At 47.6% G+C, this 23,178-nt stretch overlaps 1 protein-coding gene and 1 long non-coding RNA gene across 2 annotated transcripts; one reads left to right on the top strand and one right to left on the bottom strand.

Moving 5' to 3' along the window:
* Window positions 1–1,786: 1,786 nt before the first annotated feature.
* Window positions 1,787–2,609, bottom strand: LOC133252436 (uncharacterized). The gene is made up of 2 exons (XR_009737927.1): window positions 2,327–2,609; window positions 1,787–2,002 (listed from the first exon to the last, which is right to left on the bottom strand). It is a non-coding gene; the product is annotated as an uncharacterized LOC133252436 (long non-coding RNA).
* A 21-nt stretch (window positions 2,610–2,630) lies between these two features.
* Window positions 2,631–19,030, top strand: PRSS55 (serine protease 55). The gene is made up of 5 exons (XM_061425027.1): window positions 2,631–2,789; window positions 4,076–4,268; window positions 6,116–6,366; window positions 7,897–8,039; window positions 18,687–19,030. Exons 1-5 carry the CDS (start codon window positions 2,735–2,737, stop codon window positions 18,987–18,989), a joined length of 945 nt encoding a protein of 314 aa, XP_061281011.1. The 5' UTR covers window positions 2,631–2,734; the 3' UTR covers window positions 18,990–19,030.
* Window positions 19,031–23,178: the final 4,148 nt, after the last annotated feature.

Here is a 23,178-nt window from a genome sequence, read left to right as displayed (position 1 = left end):
GATGCTGGGAGGGATTGGGGCAGGAGGAGAAGGGGACGACAGAGGATGAGATGGCTGGATGGCATCACTGACTCGATGGACGTGAGTCTGGGTGAACTCCGGGAGTTGGTGATGGACAGGGAGGCCTGGCGTGCTGCGATTCATGGGGTCGCAAAGAGTCGGACATGACTGAGCGACTGATCTGATCTGACTCTGGAATCCACACAGACCGCTTCTTAAATAATGCAGCATAATATAAGCAGGAGGACACCTTCCAGGAGCAGCCGGTCCCTTCATGAACGTGTGTAGTGTGTGTGCGCAGTCGTGTCCGACTCTTCGTGACCCCATGGACTGTGACCCACTAGACTCCTCTGTCCATGGGGTTCTCCAGGCAAGAATTCTGGAGTGGGTTGCCATTTCCTTCTCCAGGGGATCTTCCTGACCCGGAGATTGAACTCTTGTCTCTTGCATTGGCAGGCAGGTTCTTTACCATTGAGCCACCAGGGAAGCCCTGTGTGAACACAAGAGGAGACCAAATACATCCCCCAAGGCATCTGACCGTTGTCTTTACTGGATGTTGGTGAGGCCTTTGCCTCACCTTTGCCTCACCTCTGGAGCGGCCACCAGGCAGCCCATGTCAGCAAGTACCTGCTTTCCTCTTGGGATTTCTACAGATCCCTTACATTCCTAAGTTTCTCTCCATACGCAATGGGGCAGGCCATGTTTGCCTAATTCCAGGGGGAGACATTCTCATCAGAGTCTACAGGAATGGTGGCTTCTGGGGTAGCAGCTGTGCACGGCATCTCTGGCCCCACTGGTCACTCTCTCCACTGACTCAGATGTGGTGGGAGCCATTGGTGTTGTGAAGAAGCTTGGCCAAAAACTGCTGGGCAGCGATTGAGGGTTTCGCAATAGATAGGGCTCAGTTTAGGGCAGGTGTGCCCATCCGGCCTCCCAGCAGAGAGACGGCCATGGTCCTCCAGTCTCCCAGCAGATGGGGGGGCCCAGGCTCCACCTCCCTCCACACCTTCCTCCAGGACCAGAGCAATCAGGAGGCGGGTAGCAGGTACAGGGTCGGGGGTTGCAGAGGGGGAGCACTGAGTCCAAAAGAAGAGCAGATGGAAGACGCAGAGCCAGACCCAAGCCAGTGACGCAGTGTGCTTTGGGAATCTTTATCCATGTGCCAGGAAACAAAGGCTTAGCCCTCGTTCAAGGCCAAGGTAGACGAGTTAGCACGTGTTATTCAGCACAGGTGGGGAAAGAGCCACATTACAGGCCCCGCCCTCCCTTCAGCATGGACTCCTGGATTCTGTAGAGCAGCTGCTCACAGAGGGCCCTGATCCTGGAGGAGAAGCAAGCCCCATGTCCTGGTATTTCTCCTCCCAGAGTAGCTGGGGCCACAGCCTTGGTGTAGTAAAGAGGTGCCCCACCCAAGGCGTGTGATTTCATCTGAAGATTCACAACAACTTTTTTAATGAGTTTTCATTTATTAAAATGTTTCTTCTATTTAATGACAACATGATGATTTTACCTTCTAGTTACAATTTATTTATTTATTTATTTTTGACAAGTGATCATAGTTTATATGGCACTAGTGGTAAAGAAACTGCCTGCCGATGCAGGAAACATAAGAGACGCGAGTTCAATCCCTGGGTCAGGAAGATCCCCTGGAGAAGGGAATGGCAACCGACTCCAATATTCTTGCCTGGAGAATCCCATGGACAGAAGAGCCCAGCAGGCTATGGTCTATAGCGTCGCAAAGAACCAGACACAATTGAAATGACTTAGCACACACGCACACATAATAGTTTATACAGCTTCACAGCAACTTTACTGTCTGAGCATCAGTATTCCTCTTCTTCAGAGAGGAAAACCCAGGGTAGACACAGCAAGTCTAGAAAATGACCAGAGGTCACTTTGGGACCTGAATTAGCACATGATTCACGTCTAAACATCAGGCCTGGCCAGTGGTCAGGAAAGTGCTACTGAGGGTGCCTGGATAGAGTCCATCCAAGTCCGTGTACTGAAAGTGTCAAAAAAAATAAAGTAAGGTCCAGATCATACAGCTGAGCCAATAACATGAGCAAAGGCTTGGGCTGGGCACTTCCACCTGTGAGTCTGACCTTTCCATCCTTGGAAATGGATAGGGGCCTGTCTGGAGGTTTGGGGGCCACATGGAATAAAGCCAGAGAGAGTGGGAAGGGGGACTGCTGCCTGCTGGGCTGAGTGTGGGGCAGGCTGGGGCCTCTGAACCCAGCCCGTGGTCCATGCTGGTGGCCCAGGTCAAGGGGCCTGAGTGGAGAACTCCGTGGGCACCTGGACTGCCCAGGGTTTGGGTGACACAGACCTCAGGGTCTCCCTGGGCACCTTCCTGAATGACTCCTGTTTCCAAGGGTGCAGCCTGGCAGCCCCTGGTGCAGGCCTTCTGTTCACAGTCACTGTGGAAGGGGAGGCTGCTGAGCCTTAAAAAATGCCGGGTGTGATGGGCCACCCACCACCCCCCTCCAAGGACGCATGAAGAGAGGGCTGTGCCCACGTCAGGAAGGGAAGCTCAGGCAAGGAGGCATCTAGAATGAGGCTCATCTCAGAAGCAGAGTGGCCAGAAGAGAAGCCCACGTGACTTGGCCTGAGTTCTCTGACCTGCTGCCCATTGTGACATCACTGGAGGGGTGGCTCTGACCGGGAGGCCTTGACAGTGTCATTTCCCTCAGCCCTGGCCTCCGTCACCTCCAGGCCAACTGCCACGCCCTGGGCCATGTTCCTGTGGTCCCTTTTGCTGCTCATGTCCCAGGCCAGGGATGCACACCTTGGTATGTGGACACCTGCCTGGGGGCCTGAATGACTCTGCAAGTGGGGCTGGGTCCCTCCCTTCCATCCTGCCAGGAGCCCAAGGGACAAAGGGACAGCTCTTATTGTTCTTTGGTCCCTCAGTCGTGTCTGACTCTGCGATCCCCTGGACTGTAGCCCACCAGGCTCCTCTGTCCATGGGATTCTCCAGGCAAGAATACTGGAGTGGGTTGCCATTTCCTTCTCTAGGGGATCTTCCCTATACAGGGATCAATCCTGAGTCTCCTGCATTGCAGGCAGATTCTTTACCACTGAGCCACCTGGGAAGCCCAAGGAGCAGCTCTCAAATAAGTTAATGGCCACTAAGAGGCCAGCTCACAAGAGCAGTGGTTTCTGATATCCCACACACTCTTCCTGGAAAACACTTCCCTTGCTCCTTGTCTTGTGCCAGCCCCAAGTTGTAGCTTGAGAACTCTTAGTTGTGGTATGTGGGAGCTAGTTTCCCGACCAGGGATTGAACCCCAATCCCCCTGCATTGGGAATGCCTGGGAAATCCCACAAATGCTTTATCTTACAGTTCTGTAGGACTTCCACGTGGGCCTCACTGGTCTAAGATCAGGGTGTCAGCAGGACTGTGTTTCTACTGGAAGCTTTAGAGGGAGTGTATTAACTGGGGTTTTCTGACTTCTGGAGGTCATCAGTATCCCTTGGCTTGTGGCCCCTTCCTTCATCTTCAAAGCCAGTGATATTGCACCTCTCCATGCCTTTCTCCTATAGTCACATCTCTCTCCTTCTGCTGTCCTCCACCACCCTTAGGGGCCAGTGTGACTACAGTGGGCTTACTCAGATTATCCAAGACAATCTCCCCATTTTAAGATCAGATAATTAGCAATTTTCATTCCACCTTCAAAGTCCCCTTTGCTTCATAAGGCAACATATTCACGAGTTCCAAATCATGGTCCATTAGGACATGGACATCTTTTTAGAGGGAGGCATTATTCTGCCAAGCACTACAGGTTGGTCTGGGCAGGTATTCTCTCTGATTTCTCCTGGATGAAAGCAGAAACTAGCACAGTAAAGTGAGTTGCTTATTTGGAAGGGAGACAGAGCCAACACTTTTGACCATGTCCCAGGCTCTGGGAAACAAATGTGAAGCCTCTGTTGGCTTACTTGTGTTTCTAAGGTGCTTCACTGGGCCAGCCTCAGTTTCCCCATCTCTAGAATGGGTATAATGATAGCTACTTATGGCTCTCCTATAGGCATTGACTAAGTGTTGCATCTTTTGCCTTCCTTTCTCTCGTTCTACCAGAATGTGGTGAAAGACCCATGTTTGCAAGAGGAGCTCAGTATTCCAGAATCACAGGAGGGATAGAGGCTGGGGTGGGTGAGTTTCCATGGCAGGTGAGTATTCAGGCAAGAAATGAACATTTCTGTGGTGGCGCCATCCTCAACGAGTGGTGGATTATCACGGCGGCTCACTGCTTTTACCCTGAGCAGTTACCGTAAGTACCAAGTTCATCCCATTTCTTCTGACAGTGCGCGCCCCCAGGGCACCCCACACTCAGCCAAGCCTGATTGCTGAGGGGAGTTCTGGAGTTGCTGCATCCCGAATCAGAAATGAATGGCCACCACCTACTGCCTTCCACCCTGGGGATTGGTCTGTCCACCTCTCCTGTGACATTCAAGTCCTTTTAGGTGGAAGTTCTCCAAATTCTGGAGGTCTCGGTTCCTGGGCCATCTGACACCTGACTTCCCTGCCCTGTGTAGAGTTTTCTCTGCATTCCAGGAGACTGGTGGAAAACAGAGGATCTAGTGATTACAAATCATGTTCTAAGAAACCATGTGCATTAACTGATTTAACCATATACACCAACCCCAAGGAAGGCAGAATGAATTGCTCCCTTTTCACTCCTTCGATCTTACAACAACCCTAGGGCAGCTAAAATGAACATCTTTATCTTATAGAGCAGGAAGCTGAAGCCCAGTAAGGCTGGGTAATTCACCCAAGGTACACATCTAGCAGACAAGAAATAGCATTTAAATCCACTTCTAGCACTTGTACTTTTCTGCTCCACCATCTCATGAAAGATTGAAGATACATCGAAAGATGACCTTTAAAAGGTTAATCAAAACCACAGGGCAAGTTTCACCCTGGGGTAACCAAGGAAACTGGCTGCATCTGCTCTCATGGGATGCTTAGGGATTGGAAAATTCCTGGCCATTCTGCCTGGAAGGAAATTCCTGAAGAGTCTGTCTGCTTCATCAGTGGCAGTGCTTCTTGCATGCTAAGTTGCTTCAGTCATATCTGACTCTTTGTGGCCCTAAGGACAGTAGCCGCCAGGCTCCTCTGTCCATGGGATTCTCCAGGCAAGAATACTGAAGTGGGTTGCCATGCCCTCCTCCAGGAGGTCATCTCAACCCAGGTATCAAACGTGAGTCTCTTATGTCTCTTGCATTGGCAGGTGAGTTCTTTACCACTAGGCCACCTGGGAAGCCCCATCAATGGCAAGTCTAGATTAAATTCCATTCTTGATTCTTGCATGGGCCTTCTATATATGTGTACAAGAGTTTATTTCTAAGAGATAAGTTGTAGAATCATAGGGCTGTACATCTTCAAGTTTATTAGAAGACACCAAATGATTTTTCAAAGTGGTTGCACCAATTTAAATTTCCCCCAGTGGTATATAAGTGTTAAATTCATCACCGATACTTGCTACTTTTTCAGAACTTTTAATTTTTGCTTTTCTGATGGGTGTGAAAGACTATTATCTTTGTGGTCATAATTTGTATTTTTCTTACTACTGCTACATTGATATTTTCAAGTTGATTGGTATATTTTCTCTCCTATAATGACTGTTTGAGTTTGACAGTTTTTTATTTGTAGAATCTCTTTATATATTCTGAATATTTAACTTTGGTAAGTTGTGTATGCTGCAAACAAACAAAATCCGAGTCTCTAAATTGCTGGTAGACAGGTTGATATGATAACCCTTTACCTATCTGAGGGCTGGTTTGTGTGTGCCAGTGTCGATCTGTGCTAAGTGGTCTTTTGTGGGCTCTTTGGGCAGGTGCTTGAGGGGCAAAGCTAAGTCCTGCCTTTGCCCAGTGAGGCAGGACTGTCTCATTCGGGTCTCTGGGATGATGCTGGAGCACCAAGGCGGCTGTGGTCCCACACGGGCTGTTTCACCTTCCTTCTCTACCTTTTACAAATGCTCACACCCTCTGAGCAATAGCCCCAGTAGGACAAGTCCAGAAGGCTAGTAGGACCATGTGGGGTTTAAGTCTTAGCCGTAGCAGATTCTGGGCCCCCTGTGACTTTCCTTCCTCTCTGGTTCTCCGCCTCCACCAGGCCCACCGATCTGAGAGTCGTGCTGGGAACCAATAGCCTAACCAGCCCATCCCTGGAGATAAAGGGAGTCACAACCATCATTCGTCACAAGGACTTTCAAAGAATCAGCATGGACAATGACATCGCTCTGCTGATGCTGGACAATCCCATCACGTTCAACGAGCTCAAAGAACCCATCTGCCTGCCCATGCAGCCCGGCCTCTCCCAGTGGCACAAATGCTGGGTGGCAGGATGGGGGCAGGTCAAATCCGGTACGTCACAGCTCAGCATCTCCTGGGTGCAGCCAGGGTAAGAGCCGCATCACTGGCATCTGAGGACGGGCCAGTAAACCTAGAGGAGAAGGCGAAAGAGACAGTGAGCTGAGGAAGCGGGGGTGGGGAGGGCTTGCCTCAGAGCTAATCCCTGAACACTAGAAACCCAGGGAGGCCTGATCTCAGCCTCTTCCAAGTTACCAAGGAAACAGCCCCCCCAACCCCCGCCAAGGCCCAGCGCTCGGATGCCAGGTGTGGGCCATCCCTGGGTGTGGTCCTCCCTTGCGAGCCAGCGTACAACCATCCTGTTGGCTTCACTGAATGCAAACCTCCAGCTTGCCAGGGGCTCCCTGCTCTGTCCTCTCTCATCTCCCTGATTCACGTGTGTATGCTTTCCACCTGATTCCTTCAGGCGTTCAAGACACCTGCCCTGGCCTAGACTTTAGATGGTCCTGGAGGATTGCCCATCCATTCTTAGAAATGAATCTGTTCTTGCTACTTGTCAATACATTGTCACTTGGCCTCTCCTCCTGGAGGAGCTGGACCAGGGTACAAAGGGATCATGAAAGCCCCCACTGAACTGTCCCCAAAGAAAACTCAATAACATAGGTGTGGGAGGGGTGGGAACGGCACAGCACTAGCTCAGGCCTGAACAAGACTACAGGTCCTTGGGGGATGCTTTGCAACAAGTTGGGGTCTGAAACACGGTAGGTATTTCAGGAATTTAGTGACTGGAGGGTAATTGGTGTTAACACTGATTGAGGGCTTCAGACATGACTCAAAATTTAGAAGTGAGGAAGAGGCAGGTGGGTTCCTGCAAAATTAAGAATATGCAATAAGAATAAGACCTTTGAAATCTCCTTGTGGTTAGAGTTAATGAGATGGAGACAAATCCAGACAAATTCCTGGAAGCTGGCAGTCCAGGAAGGGCCTTGGCAAACCCCTTGTCCAGCCTGTCAACCACTGACAGAAAACAACAAAATTTTGTAAAGCAATTATCCTTCAATTGAAAAGTCATTAAATTAGAAAACAAAAAAGACTCTCAACCAACCTACCCTACCTTTGTCTGGGGGACCTGAGAGTTTCTCACTGAGAGCGCAAACCCAGTTTCAGTGGCACTGTGTCAGAAGTGCCGTACTCACATAATAGAGGGGCGATAGGCAAACATGGCTTGAAGAGGTGGGATTATGTAAGAACTGATCAACAGCCAGTTCTAAGAAGTCAAATCGGTGGGGTTGCTGGAGCCAAGGTGGAAGTCTTCCTGGAGGCAGGAATAGGATTTTGAATGGGAGGAATGAAAAATTTAAATAGATGGGGACTTGTTTAGAAGAGCCTGGGCTGGTGGAATGAGTAAATTGCAAGGGATTACTAGAAGGATGTGGAGAATGAGGTTCTGTGAAAATGTGAAAAAAGGGTGGATGGGTGGCTGGTGGGATGCTGGGCAGGATGGCCTGGGGCCCACTCGGTTGCATTAGCAGCACTGGGGCTGGAGTCCAGTGACCATTGTAATGGGCCTTCTCCATGGTTCAGGTCTCAACCAGCCTATGGAAACTGAGCTGCTGAAAGCACCCATGACCATAATGAATTGGGATACGTGTTTTAAGGAATTTCCCAAACTTACCAAAAACATGCTGTGTGCTGGATATGAGAATGAGAGCTACGATTCTTGCCAGGTAACTTGGGGGTACCTGGGGTGGTACAGTGCAAAGGCACCCTCTGTCCATGGGAAGCAGACAGTAAGAGTTTGGGGAAAGTGCAGGAATCGGGCTTAGTTGTGAGAAGGGGGACCTGGATTCAGGAATACTTAGTGTCAGGTCCTGTGAGTCAGTAAGCAGCAACCCTGAATAAATATTTCTGGCCTTCTCCAGGTAGGGCCTCAAGACTTTTTCCATTTCAGACTTGTTTAAAAAAAAAAAAAAGGTGAGGAAGATTTGAAATCCATACAAGAAATTCTTTTCCTTCATTAATTTTAGCTACCTCTGTTGAGTGCACTGAGCCCTGAGATCCAAACTTTTTTTCTTTCCTTTTTTTTTTTTGTCTGGGTCAGATCTTGGTTGTGACACTTGGGCTTCTCTCTAGTTGTGGCATGCAAGCTCAGTACTCGAGACTCCGGATCTTAGTTACCCAACCAGGGATGGAACCCACATCCTCTGCATTGGAAGGTGGATTCTCAACCACTGTACCACCAGGGAAGTCCCAGGTTCTAAACCACTGGTGAGACATGGGTTCCTGAGCCCACTGTGTCCTGGGCAGGCAGTTGGGTAAACTACCATAACATATCGGATGATGTATGCAGCTTCCACTGAACAAAAGTCTGACACCTTAGTTTCTCTTTAATAAAATGGACACAACATTTAAAAACAGTTTTGATTGGTACTAGAAAAGAAATAGAGGGAAAACCCTCATAAACTAACTTCCTCTGGTTGTAAGGATGGGAGAGATTCATCTTGGGAGTGCTCACTTGAGGAGCCCCCTTAGTCCTGCTCATCAGCTGGGCAGCAGATCTGGTCACTGGTGTGAAACTGTAAGTGTGGATGTTAGATGCTCTACGAGTGATGAAAAGGCTGTCTCGTGCAAAGGCTGTGAGGAAGGAAAGAGTGGACTCCAGCAGCAATGGCATCTCAGAAGGTCCCCCCTCTGTGGTGAACATTGTGGGGACCACAGAGAGAGACGGAACCAGTGTCACACAAGCCTTGTGTTTTTCCCATATCCTGGACAATTTAAAACATTTCAAAACAAAACAAGATAATTGCGACTTCTAGTTCTGGACAAGATGAAGTAGACACCTTTCTCTTGATCCCTCTCTCTAAATACAGCTGAAAGCCCTGGACATTATATTGTGAAACAAAAGTAAAGGCTCTGAAAGGGAGAGAGAAGATGAAATTGGAAACAAATATCCTACTACTTAAGGCATGATACAGCAGTGAATTCCCTGGATTTTCTTTTCGTCTCTTACCTCCCAGCCTGGATCATAGTACATAAGGGCACTGTATTTCCTAGGACTGCTGCTAAGTCGCTTCAGTCATGTCCGACTCTGTGTGACCCCATAGACGGCAGCCCACCAGGCTGCCCCGTCCCTGGGATTCTCCAGGCAAGAACACTGGAGTGGGTTGCCATTTCCTTCTCCAATGCATAAAAGTGAAAAGTCAAAGTGAAGTCATTCAGTCATGTCTGACTCTTAGCGACCCCATGGACTACCTGGGGGGAAAAATGCCAATAGTCATAGATACAAACTAATAAAACAAAACAAGAAAAACTTCCTCTCTTTGGAGAAAAAGAAAGGACAATCTAGCAAGGCAGAAACTATTTAACAATAATCCTTCTATTCCAGCAATATACCAGGAAAAACCCCCATAGCACTCCTACCCCAGCAAGCAAGGTCTAGCGGACACCCTCGCCCTCCCCACTTCTGCCCACCATGGTGGTGTCAGAGGAGGCTGAATGGAAAGGCAGGACTTTAGTCATAACGAACCATCCTCGGTCCCCCTCAGTGTCCGTGGAAGCCACCTGAGGAACTTGGGCTCCCACCCAGCAGCAGTCACACTCCTGTTCCTTCCCTTAGTGTTGTTGCTGGCCTGAGTGGGGGGTCTTGACTTCTACCCCAAGTTAATGGAAAGGAGTTGGCTTCCCACACTCCAGTTTCATAAGAAGCCTGTTAAAACAGGTGATTCATATGAGAACCAGAATCCCATAACCTAATGCTCAAGACGTTATCTGTAATAGAATAGAGAGTTTCATTAATACACGTGGATTCCATTTATTAAAGCACACAAGATAAGGAAAAATAAAACTAAAAATCTGAGTAAAGAACCTTTTGGGAGGACTTCCCTGGTAGTCCAGCGGCTAAGACTCTGTACTCCCAATGCAGGGAGCCTGGGTTCAGTCCCCGGTCAGGGAACTAGATCCCACATGCCACAACAGCTAAGAGTTTGCATGCCCAACAAAAGATCCCTCGTGGGGCAATTAAGATCTAAGCAAATAAATGTCTAAAAATTAAAAACAAAGCCAAGCAGCTTGCTCTAAAATAGTATTTTTTTTGAAAAATTGAGAACTATGAATTCCTGGAGTAAATTCAATTAAAACATGAAATGAATCATGCACTTAAATATAAAACTATACAAATTTTTTAGGACAAAATAAATCTTTGGGACATAGCGTAACACCAAAACATAACTCATAAGAAGAAAAATTGATCAACTGGACCTCATCAAAATTTGAAAAGACCATATTAAAAGGATGAGGAAGGAACTTCCCTGGTGTCCAGTGGCTAAGACCCCATGCTCCCAACGCCAGGGGCCTGGGTTCAATCCCTGGTTAGGGAATTAGATCCCACATGCTTCAACTAAGACCCGGTGAAGTCAAATAAAAATAATTTTTTAAAAAGGGAATGAGAGAGGGGATATATATATACCTATAGCTGATTCACTTCATTGTACAGCAGAGACTAACACAACATCGTAAAGCAATTATACTCAAATAATATATATATATAATAAATTAAAATTAAGAGGATGAAATTACAAGCAATTGATTGGGAGGTAGTATCCAACAAAGGAACTATGCTTAGAAATATAAAGCACTCTCAAACTCAAAAGAAGAAAGACAAACTGTCCAGTGCAAAAATGGGCAAAATACAAGGACAGACATTTTGTTGATGAGGATATACAGATGGCAAATAAAATAGATGTTCAATGGCATTCGTCATCAAGAAAATGCAAATTGAACTACAATCAGAAAATGCAAATTAAAACTACTACACACCTCAGAATGGTTAAAATTAAAAAAAAAAAAAAAGTAACACCAGATGCTGACAAGAACGCAGAGAAACTGGATCATGAATACATTGCTGGGGTGGGAGTGGGGGATGGGGTGAGGTTTAAAATAATTTAATCACTCTGAAAACCAATTTTGTAGTTTTTAAAAAACTGAAGGTGTTCTTGCCTTATAACCCAGCAAATGCCATTCCTGGGCATTTACTCCAGAGAAATGAAGGCTTGTGTTCACATAAAAAAACCGTGCAGGGGTGCTTATAGCAGATCCACTCATCAGAGCCTGAAATTGGAAGCAAACACCCTACAAGACATGGATAACTGAATATGCCGTGGTGCGTCTGTGCCATGCAATACCACTCAGCTGGGACAGAAGCAATCTATCAAACTAGTGACACAGTAATGACATGGATGTGCCCAGAGATTTGTGCTGTGTGCAACAAGCTGACCCCAAAGGTCCCGCACGGTGTGACTCCGTTTATGTAACACTCCTGAAACGATAAAACTAAAGAAAGGGAGATGGGTTAGTGGTTGCCAGGATTTAAGGAGAGTTTAGGGCTGGAAGGAAGTGGAAGTGGAGATGGCCTTAAAAGGGCAGCATGGGGGATCCTTTGGTTGATGGACAAGTTCTATATATTGACTGTATCAGTGTTAATACCCCTGATGGTGCTATTGTATTATACATATTTCTGCAAGATGGTCTCATTGGGAGAAACTTGTAAAGGGTATGTCGGATCCCTCTAAATTGTTTCTTTCAACTGCACGTGAATCTACAGTTATACATAAGATAACAAAGAGAAGACAACTCTTCCCAGTTTGCTGTGCTGTGCTATGCTCAGTCATGTCCAATTCTTTTTGACCCCATGGACTATAGTCCACCAGGCTCCTCTGTCCATGGGATTTTCCCAGTAGGAATACTAGAAGAGATTGCCATTTCCTTCTCCAGGGGATCTTCTTGACTCAGGGATCAAACCTGCATCTCTTGCATCTCAACAACAAGGATTAAAAGAAAATCTTGGATCCTAGCCATGCCACAGACCTAGGGAGCAGCCAGTTCATGTTGCAGTAAGAGATAAAGGATTCCAATAGTAATAGAAAAGGAGGAAAACAACATTTAGTAGAACTGGGAGAAAGTCACAGAGGCTTGAAACAGCATCGTGTGTTCAGGGAACTTTCAATATTTCAGAAGCCAGAGGTTACGGGGTGAGTGTGGAGAGGTAAGCAGAGCAAGGTCACCAGGGCTGGGCGGCCATGCGGAGAGACTAGGGGTTGACCCAGGCTTTTGCCCCTGCTGTTCACCCAAGAATATAAGACTCAAGTCCCATCAGTATGCACACCTATCTTTTCAATCTCTTTGATTTATCACCATCCAATATTCAAATGGCCAAAGCCAACAATGGCAACACAAGCATCAAGATGATGTTTTCTGTGCCTACCATCTGGAGTTTAGGATTTTTTGCTTAAATCCATCCCTTATCAAAATGTACTTTAATGAAAGCTTCTAAAATTAAACTTCTATAACTTGAGTGCTATAAATAAATGTGCTATTATCATTTTAAGCCTTTTAAAAAAAAAAATCATGATGTGAAAAGTTTTGTTCTCTGTTTAGAAAGCTTTCTATTGCTGATAATCAGCTGACAGTGATCTGGGCAAGGAAAGTTTTCTGAAATTATATAATATTATCATCACTTAAAACCAGATAAGCCAGACAAGAAAATCCCTTCAGTTCAGTTCAGTTCAGTTCAGTCGCTCAGTCGTGTCCGACTCTTTGCGACCCCATGAATTGCAGCACACCAGGCCTCCCTGTCCATCACCAACTCCCAGAGTTCACCCAGACTCACGTCCATCGAGTCAGTGATGCCATCAAGCCATCTCATCCTCTGTCGTCCCCTTCTTCTCCTGCCCCCAATCCCTCCCAGCATCAGAGTCTTTCCCAATGAGTCAGCTTTTTGCATGAGGTGGCCAAAGTACCGGAGTTTCAGCTTCAGCATCATTCCCTCCAAAGAAAATCCCTTAGGGTTTAAAAATAATTGCCCTTAAAAATAAAATCACACTTTTTAACTTGGCAAAGTTGAAAAAAAATGTAATCACATAATGAAGGGAAATTATAATTGGATTATGAAAACATTGAAATATGTCCAAAGTAACAAGCAAGATTATGCTATCCTTAAAATACAAATTAAAATTGAATCAACTGAATTTTGTGGTTTACTTTTCCAGCACGTTTCCTCTTTGTAATCCCCTATTAATTACACTATTTAAAAATATTCAACTTAAAAAAAAATCAGTGAGTGGCACAATGCCGCAAAATATAAAATCAAATAGGTCCCCAGCTAGCTACGCTGTAGTTTTTGTGAAGGACCAGCAGCCGTCTGAGAAACAGGCATCACCGTGCTGCGTAGCTTTCTCGTCCGTCTCCTCAATCCCGGCAGAAATGGCGTCTTACTCATGGCTGGCCAGTGTCTCAAACAGTGCCTGGCATGGAAAATACTCAACAAAAATGTCTGCCAAAGAGATGAACCTTCCTAAGAAGCTGAAAACTGCCTGTAATATAACGGTAATCTTAGCAGAGGGGACATCCAAGAGAGAGACCGTGGTGGACAGTGGTTAAGAGCTGGCAGCCAACTGGGCTGTCAGACAATGTGGTCACGGGGCTGCCAAGCTGAGTTGGAGGTCAACCTCAGCTATTGGGTTGGCCAAAGAATTTGTTCGGCTTTTCCTATAAGCTATTATGAACGAACCAACCCAAAACTCTCTTTAAAGATCTTTTTTTAAAAAAAATTTTTTTTTGAGCAGTTTGAGGGTCATAGCAAAATTGAGAGGAAAGTATAGAGATTTTCCATTAACCCCCTGCCCCTCCCCACATGCATCATCTCCCCTGTTATCAGCATCCCCATCAGAGAGGTATCTGTGTTATAACTGATGAACCCACACTGACACATCACAATCACCCAAAGCCCGTGGTTTGTATTAGCATTCATTCTTGGTATTGCCCAGTCTGTGATTAAACATATAATGACATGCACCGCAATGGATGGCACCACACAGAGTATTTTCACCATCCTGGGCTACTTGCCAGGGTGTTATGAGCCCATCATCACCCATGATACTTGCATAAAAGTCTTATTTCGCTCCATAGAGCTTTAGACTTTTAGAGCCAGAAAGACATGTAAAAAAAAATGTTTAATTGGATCTGTTTCACAGATGATAAAACGTGGTTATTGTAATCATCAATCATCCTCTTCACTATCTGAATGGATCCGAAGCCGTGTGATAATTTCACAGCTCTTTCACACGTATTCAATAATTTCATTCTCTCCAACTACCCTGTAAAATGGGTGTGGGAAAGTCTCACTCTCTCTGAGAAAATAGAAATTTCAGAATTTAAGTGATTTGCCTGAGGTAGTGGGGCCAGGCTGGAAGCCAGGTCATGTGCTTCTCGCCCAAAACAGACAGGAGTGATCATGTGATGTAATTAACATGGCAATGAACTTAGGAGGTTCTGTGGTCAGTATGTTTCTAACCAGACCAGTCTCTGGCTTACAGCGTTAGTCTCGAAACAAAGTTCCTATTAATGTGGACTGTCATTAGTCCTGGGTCCTTGCTGGCTGAGGCCAGATCCTCCTCTGAGATAATCCTTCCTGCCTTTGCTAGAGAAAGAGAAAAAGATTGAAGGCTCTATGCATGAAAGAACATGAATTTACAGATGTCCCTCTGAAATTCCAGCATGCAGAGTACATCATGAGAAATGCTGGGCTGGAAGAAGCACAAGCTGGAATCAAGACTGCCGGGAGAAATATCAATAACCTCAGATATGCAGATGACACCACCCTTATGGCAGAAAGTGAAGAGGAACTCAAAAGCCTCTTGATGAAAGTGAAAGAGGAGAGTGTAAAAGTTGGCTTAAAACTCAACATTCAGAAAACTAAGATCATGGCATCTGGTCCCATCACTTCATGGGAAATAGATGGGGAAACAGTGTTAGACCTTACTTTTTGGGCTCCAAAATCACTGCAAATGGTAATTGCAGCCATGAAATTAAAAGACACTTACTCCTTGGAAGGAAAGTTATGACCAACCTAGATAGCATATGCAAAGAAATAGAGGAAAACAACAGAATGGGAAAGACTAGAGATCTCTTCAAGAAAGTTAGAGATACCAAGAGAACATTTCATGCAAACATGGGCTTGATAAAGGACAGAAATGGTATGGACCTAACAGAAGCAGAAGATATTAAGAAGAGGTGGCAAGAATACACAGAAGAACTGTACAAAAAAGATCTTCATGACCCAGATAATCACGATGGTGTGATCACTCACCTACAGCCAGACATCCTGGAACGTGAAGTCAAGTGGGCCTTAGAAAGCATCACTATGAACAAAGCTAGTGGAGGTGATGGCATTCCAGTGGAGCTATTTCAAATCCTGAAAGATGATGCTGTGAAAGTGCTGCACTCAATATGCCAACAGATTTTGAAAACTCAGCAGTGGCCACAGGACTGGAAATGGTCAGTTTTCATTCTAATCCCAAAGAAAGGCAATGCCAAAGAATGTTCAAACTCCCACACAATTGCACTCATCTCACATGCTAGTAAAGTAATGCTCAAAATTCTCCAAGCCAGGCTTCAACAGTATGTGAACTGTGAACTTCCAGAGGTTCAAGCTGGTTTTAGAAAAGGCAGAGGAACCAGAGACCAAATGGCCAACATCTGCTGGATCATGGAAAAAGCAAGAGAGTTCCAGAAAAACATCTATTTCTGCTTTCTTGACTATGCCAAAGCCTTGGACTGTGTGGATCACAATAAACTGTGGAAAATTCTGAAAGAGATGGCAATACCAGACCACCTGACCTGCCTCTTGAGAAATCTGTATGCAGGTCAGGAAGCAACAGTTAGAACTGGACATGGAACAACAGACTGGTTCCAAATAGGAAAGGAGTACATCAAGGCTGTATATTGTCACCCTGCTTATTTAACTTCTATGCAGAGTACATCATGAGAAACGCTGGGCTGGAAGAAGCACAAGCTGGAATCAAGACTGCTGGGAGAAATATCAATAACCTCAGATATGCAGATGACACCACCCTTATGGCAGAAAGTGAAGAGGAACTCAAAAGCCTCTTGATGAAAGTGAAAGTGGAGAGTGAAAAAGTTGGCTTAAAGCTCAACATTCAGAAAACTAAGATGATGGCATCTGGTCCCCTCACTTCATGGCAAATAGATGGGGAAACAGTGGAAACAGTGTCAGACTTTATTTTTCTGGGCTCCAAAATCACTGCAGATGGTGACTGCAGCCATGAAATTAAAAGACGCTTACTCCTTGGAAGGAAAGTTATGTCCAACCTAGATAGCATATTAGAAAGCAGAGACATTACTTTGCCAACAAAGGTCCATCTAGTCAAGGCTATGGTTTTTCCTGTGGTCATGTATGGATGTGAGAGTTGGACTGTGAAGAAAGCTGAGCACCAGAGAATTGATGTTTTTGAACTGTGGTGTTGGAGAAGACTCCTGAGAGTCCCTTGGACTGCAAGGAGATCCAACTAGTCCATTCTAAAGGAGATCAGCCCTGGGTGTTCTTTGGAAGGAATGATGCTAAAGCTGAAACTCCAGTACTTTGGCCACCTCATGCGAAGAGTTGACTCATTGGAAAAGACTCTGATGCTGGGAGGGATTGGGGGCAGGAGGAGAAGGGGATGACAGAGGATGAGATGGCTGGATGGCATCACTGACTCGATGGACGTGAGTCTGGGTGAACTCTGGGAGTTGGTGACGGACAGGGAGGCCTGGCGTGCTGCGATTCATGGGGTCACAAAGAGTCGGACACGACTGAGTGACTGAACTGAACTGAAGAAAGGACTCTCTGCTTCCTAAATACACAAGTAGTATGTGTAATGTGTGCATGGGAAGTCACTTGAGTCACGTCCAACTCTGTGCGACCCTGTGAACTCTAGCCCTCCAGGCCTCTCTGTCCGTGGGATTCTCCAGGCAAGAATACTGGAGTGGGTTGCCATGGCCTCCTCCAGGGGATCTTTCCAACCCAGGGACTGAACCCAAGTCTCTTACGTCTCCTGCACTGGCAGGCAGGTTCATTACCACTAAGGCCACCTGGGAGCCCTAGTGGTAAAGGGCCTATATTTGTAATACATGAGGCCAAAATAATAAATACTAACATATTTCTAGGGCATTTACTACGTAGAATTTACCCTATGCCGAGTGATTTATAGATTTTTAAAATTTCACTGCCAGCACTTTTGGGAAATACTTGGTACTATCTCCATTATAAAGATGCAGAAACAGGCTTAGAAGTTACGTTTCCAAGCATAGTTCTCTCCCAGCTATGTAAGGAAATAATCAGCATATTAAATAGATCTTTAAATATCATTTATACCATCATAACATGAAGAAAAATGATTAAAAACAGCACTTATGGAAGGAGCTGTTTGAGTGGAAATCCTATTGATTTGGTTCTCGTCCCTTGACCTTGAACTAGAACTCACACAAAGAAAAGCACGCTGGAACTTCCCTGGGGGTCCAGTGGTTACGACTCTGCACTTCCACTGCAGTAGGCAAGGGCCTTTTACATCACGTCCAGGAAGTGCTTATCCTCTTCCTCCTCGTTAAGAGTTCATATAAGATCTCATTCATTCCAGTCCCGTTTATGATCATGGAATGGGAGGCCATCCCTCTGGTAAGAAAAGAAGATGGTTTGAGTGACTGTAGCCACCAACCCACCACCCTCGCTGGAGGGAAAGAACATGTGCTTGGCATCAAGAAGGTTTGGTTCCAACTTTGGCCCCAACACCACATAACCCTGAGTAAGCCCTTCATCCTTCTTAAGCTTCATTTTCCCTGTATTAATATGGACAAAAGGAAGCCATATCCATGTGCGGGACATGGTGCGGACTGCATACATATTTTCTATATAAATAGATAATTCTCTGAGTCATAGACCAATGTGATTCCACCCTGGAGGAGCCACGCATTCAAAAAAGCTTAGCTCACATGCCCCCTGCAAACACCCACACCACAGGATTAAAAAGAGACATACTTCACCCGCAGGCCTCTGGAAGAACATCAAAGGAGACCCAGTTCCTATCCACAGCCCCAACCGCAGCCTGTTTTCCTTCCTTCCCTTCTGTCCAGCGTTTCTGATTTAAGACCCGCAAAACAGGTCCCTACTCGTCCTCAGCCTGGGCGACACATCCTCCGTGTTCCGGATCCCCGTCTCGGTGTCGCACGTGGAATGGAGCTAGTCTCTCGCCAGCCCTCCCTCTCTGCCTCCCTCCCGAGTCCCGTCTGGTCACCGCCTGAACTCTGCAGACCACAATTCGTGGAGGTGGGCCGAGCAGGGCGCCCGCCCCACCCCCACCGGCCGCAGCTGTGAAGCCGGGATGGGGGCGGGGGCGGGGGGCACTGACTGGCAGTGACTTGATTTCGCTTGGTGGCTCGGAGTTGGGAGGCTCATGAGCCCTCTTCCATGAGTGAGCCGCGCTGTGCCTCAGACGGACAGCGGAGAGTGGGGCTCACTGCTGATTTGTGTTCTCTGTCCGCAGGGCGACAGCGGGGGACCTCTAGCCTGTACCCAAGAATCTGGCAAGAAGTGGTACCATGTGGGCATCATCAGCTGGGGAAGGTCCTGTGGCCTGAAGAACACTCCAGGAATATACACCTTGTTAGAAAACTACCACTCCTGGATTAAGAAGGTGACTGAGTTAGAGGGAAGGCCCTTTAGAGCCGAGCAAATGGTAGGGACTTCCAAACAAAAAGCAAAGGTCTCTCGTGCCTCAGAATTCCCGAAGCCAGGCAGCCCCACACTCTGGCTGCTCCTCTGCCTTCTGCCCTATGTGACGTTCTAAGCTATTTTTCTACTAATAATAAAACAGATGCTATTCTTTAATCGAGGAGGACGTGTGAATGTGAGCCACCAGCAGGGGGACTGGCTACAGGTTAGAGGCTAAGGGCTTAGAACTGAGGCTGCGGACAGCAAACCGGAAGTCAGGTGGGCTGGAGAGTTTAGGGACTGGTCTTTGAGTCCCTGTAGTAGTCATGACTCTTTTCATTGCAGATGAGTTACCAAGCTCAAACCATCTAAAGCCAGAGAGTGTTGCTTATAGGTGTATATAACAGAAAAAAAAACAAAAACAAAATCGAAGAACAAGAGTGTTGCCTTCAGGTTTATGGCTGGACCCAGGAGCTCAGCAGATGTGACTGGGGCTGTTTCTCCAAAAGGGCTTCCAAGAAATGGCCGCAATGGCCTCTAGTACCTTCGGTTTGCATCCCACCAGCTTAGCAGCTCCCAAAGAGAGAGCCACGTTCCTGAAAATTCCAGCAGAACTCCTGGCCTCCCTTACTTGATACAGAGGCCATGCCCATTGCCGCTCCAATTGCTGTGGCACATTCCTAGGCTAGGCCTGAGTCACGTGCCCACAGGAGCCGGCAAAGGGCCAGCCACCTAAAACAGTGTGCCCTGATAGTGAGTACGGGTGGTGCCCCCGACACACAGAAATCAGGGTGCTGGGGACACATCAGTGGGACTGGGTACTGGAGATGGCCCTTGATACTGGACCTTCTGGCTGACCTACCTCTTGGACAGTCGAATCTCAGGCGCTCAGGAGCGCCTGAAGGAATGACGTCCAGAGACCGTTGCCTTCAGACCACTGGAGGAGCAGGGTTAGAGTGGGACAAGGGAGATCTGGCAAGTGTTTTCTCTCGCAGCCTCTTTCTGCAGAAGTATCAGCCATGCTGTATGTCCGGGAAAAGCCCAAGATTCCCTTCAAAGCTTTTCTATTGTATCTTGAGTCGGAGCCCAGGGCACCCAATAGGGCCCAAAGCCAGAGGGAAGAGGCACAAAAGGCAGCACCGAGCTGTTCAGTCTTATCTTGAGAGGCAAAATACCAGAGTGGGTTGCTGATTTCCTCTTCTGGGGGATCGTCCAGACTCAGGGATCAAACCCTCACCTCAGCAGGTGGATTCTTTACCAACTGAGCCACCTGGAAAGCCCTTTTCACCCTAACCTGGGCAACAACTTCATTTTGGACGCGAGGGAGGAGAGAGAGAGAGTGACAGGCAGAGCAGGGCAGGTGGGTGGAGAAGGAGGTGGGGTGGTGAGGGGTGGGATGGCAGGGCTGTGGGGGGCGAAGGAGCCGTGTTTCCTGCCATCTCTGCTGTCCATCATCCCCTCCTGGAGGGGAAATCAGTATTCCTCCCTCTGGTCCTCTCCCCAAATGTTCTGTATTTAGAAAAGAAAGAGCAAACCCTGACAAATGCATATTGTTTTCCAACTAAAAATGCCACATCCGCTTCCGCCCCCACACAGATGTCAGCCCCTCTTCCTGGCTGCCCGGGTGTTGGTGTCGCTGGCCCGGGCACTCTGCCACCGCCCCTGGCATCGCCCGCTGTGAGCGCAGATGGAGCCCACGAACTGGACGGCTGGCCTCCCCTCGAGGTCGCCTGGTTTCCTGAGAAACAGATTCTCTGCAGTTTCTTGCAGGAGGAGCATTTCCAACTCAAAACTCTTCTGGCCTCCTCTCCCACCTCCCACACCCCTCCCTGCCACACACACACACACACACACAACTCACTTGTTTGGAAAGTGTCCACTCAGTGTCATGTTCGACCCTTTGCAACCCCATGGACTGTAGCCCACCAGGCTCCTCTGTCCATGTGATTCTCCAGGCAAGAATACTTGAGTGGGTTGCCATTTCCTTCTCCAGGGGATCTTCCCCACCCAGGGATCGAACCTGTGTCTCCTGCATTGGCAGGTAGATTCTTTAACACTGAGCCACCTGGGAAGCCTGAACCTTTTATTCTTCCTGTTGAAAAGCACCTTCTCCCCCAACCCTTTTGCCTGTGAACGTGAAAGGGCAGAGAGGACCACTTCCACTGCTCAGATGAGGAAGTTGAGGCTCAGTGAAGAAAAGGTGTTCACTGAAAGTGAAGAGGGCTAAGAGCCAGCATTAGGGGGAGGCGTGCTAGAGCCCCCAGGGCACCCCAGGAGCCCCTCACTCCACCATGGCATGAGTTCTAATTCCACTGCTCCCTTGCTGCAGAAGTCAGGAATGCTCAGAGTCCACAGCCTTCTGGCTCCCAGCTGAGCAACTCTGAGCAGGCAGAAAACACACTATGCAGCTCTGCTTGTTACTAAAGTCTGCCATGTGCAGAATAACTCCTATATGCCAACCACACTTTTAAATACTCTTCTATGTATTAAGAGGAGAAGGCAATGGCACCCCACTCCAGTACTCTTGCCTGGAAAATCCCATGGATGGAGAAGCCTGGTAGGTTGTGGTCCATGGGGTCGCTGAGGGTCGGACACGACTGAGCGACTTCACTTTCACTTTTCACTTTCATGCACTGGAGAAGGAAATGGCAACCCACTCCAGTGTTCTTGCCTGGAGAATCCCAGGGACGGGGGAGTCTGGTGGGCTGCCGTCTCTGGGGTCGCACAGAGTCGGACACGACTGAAGTGACTTAACAGCAGCATGTATTAAGATCCCCCTCAGGGGACTTCCCTAGTGATCCAGTGGCCAAGACTCTGCACTTCCAATGCAGAGAGTGTGGGTTCCATCCCTGGTTGCAGAACTAAGATCCACCCTGCCTCTGGACACTGTCCAAGACAAGGACATGGACCCATGGGTCTGATACCTGGGTTCAGGTATCCCTCACTCTTTGAGGAATTGGATCCAGCTGGTTCAAATCCTGTGTCCTCCTTGGTCAAAGGGATTTCTAGAGAAGGTTAGAGAGTAAAAACCCATGATTTCACGTTTGCAAAGAATATCAAGGCAGTATGTCAGCTCTTTATCCTGGATCCTGAAAGAGCAATAGGGCAGTGAAGGAGGCTCCTGCTTCCTCTCCAGATTGTGGTTCTTCCTCCGGGAACATGGAAGCCATCAGTCGATAAACCACTCAGTCAACACACAGTGTTAGGCACCCACATGCCCCTAGGTCCAGGCATATCACTCTGATCAAGGTAGACATGGTGAATGCCTCTTTGGAGCTTGCACTGGGGTAGGGAAGCCAGCAATGGACAGGAAATGACAGAGGGGCAAATCTCACTAAAGGGAAGCCCAGTGTTCCATGTTGCTAACCTTCTTTTTTTTTAGTCAGTGTATAGTTGCTTTACAGTGGTGTGTTGGTTTCTGCTGTACAATAACCTGAATCAGCTATGTGTATACATGTGTCCCCTCCCTCTCCAGCCTCCCTCTCACCCCTCTAGGTCATCACAAAGCACCGAACTGAGCTCCCTGTACTATACAGCAGCTTCCCATTATCTAAATATTTTACACATGGCAGGGCTTCCGGGGGGCTCAGCTGGTAAAGAACCCACCTGCAATGCGGGAGACCTGGGTTCGATCCCTGGGTTGGGAAGATCCCCTAGAGAAGGCAACACCCACTCCATTGATTATACTGGACAGTGTAGTCAATGGGGTCGAAAAGAGTTGGACACCACTGAGCAACTTTCACTTTCACTTTACAAGAGGCAATGTATGGCTGTCAATGCTGCTCTCTCAGTTCATCCCACCTTCTCCTTCCCCTCACTGCGTCTGTCAATGCTGCTCTCTCAATCCATCCCACCTTCTCCTTCCCCTCACTGCGTCCGCAAGTCCAGTCCGTTCTCTGAGTCTGCAACATTCTACAGTTCCTCCGGGATTCAGGGAGGCCCTGTGCTTAACGTTGTTTGCAGTCTGCAGTCATCTCTGAGAGCAAGACTAGCAATGGATATGCTCCGCTTGCGTGGCTGGGGTGAGTAGAGTACTGGGGATGGACACGAACCTGCAGACCGTGAGAGGACAGGATGATCTACCTAAGAAAGGGCGTGTGGTCCCGCGGAAAAGATGACGATGGAGAGGGCAGGGGTCTGACCTGGGGACCGTTGCCTCATGCCGCCTTTAGAGGTACCTGGTCCCCTCCACCCATCCCAAGCCCACTACACGATACAGGACGACAGGCTTTTAACAATGACATTCAACGAATGTGAGATGGTGAGAACACAGGAAGGGCTGGCCCTTGCTAAACAAAGAATAAGACCGACAAGCTTTCTGAGCG

Source organism: Bos javanicus, chromosome 8 (genome assembly GCF_032452875.1).
Source record: "Bos javanicus breed banteng chromosome 8, ARS-OSU_banteng_1.0, whole genome shotgun sequence".
NCBI classification, from domain to species: domain Eukaryota; kingdom Metazoa; phylum Chordata; class Mammalia; order Artiodactyla; family Bovidae; genus Bos; species Bos javanicus.
The sequence above is the reverse complement of the archived record's forward strand: the minus strand, read 5'-3'. Positions and strand labels throughout refer to the sequence as shown.

Coding starts and splice junctions, on each gene's coding strand:
- PRSS55 (XM_061425027.1), top strand. CDS start 2,735: ATGTTCCTGTGGTCCCTTTTGCTGCTCATGTCCCAGGCCAGGGATGCA. Junction 4,269..6,115: donor TTTTACCCTGAGCAGTTACC/GTAAGTACCAAG, acceptor CGCCTCCACCAG/GCCCACCGATCTGAGAGTCG. Junction 8,040..18,686: donor AGAGCTACGATTCTTGCCAG/GTAACTTGGGGG, acceptor CTCTGTCCGCAG/GGCGACAGCGGGGGACCTCT.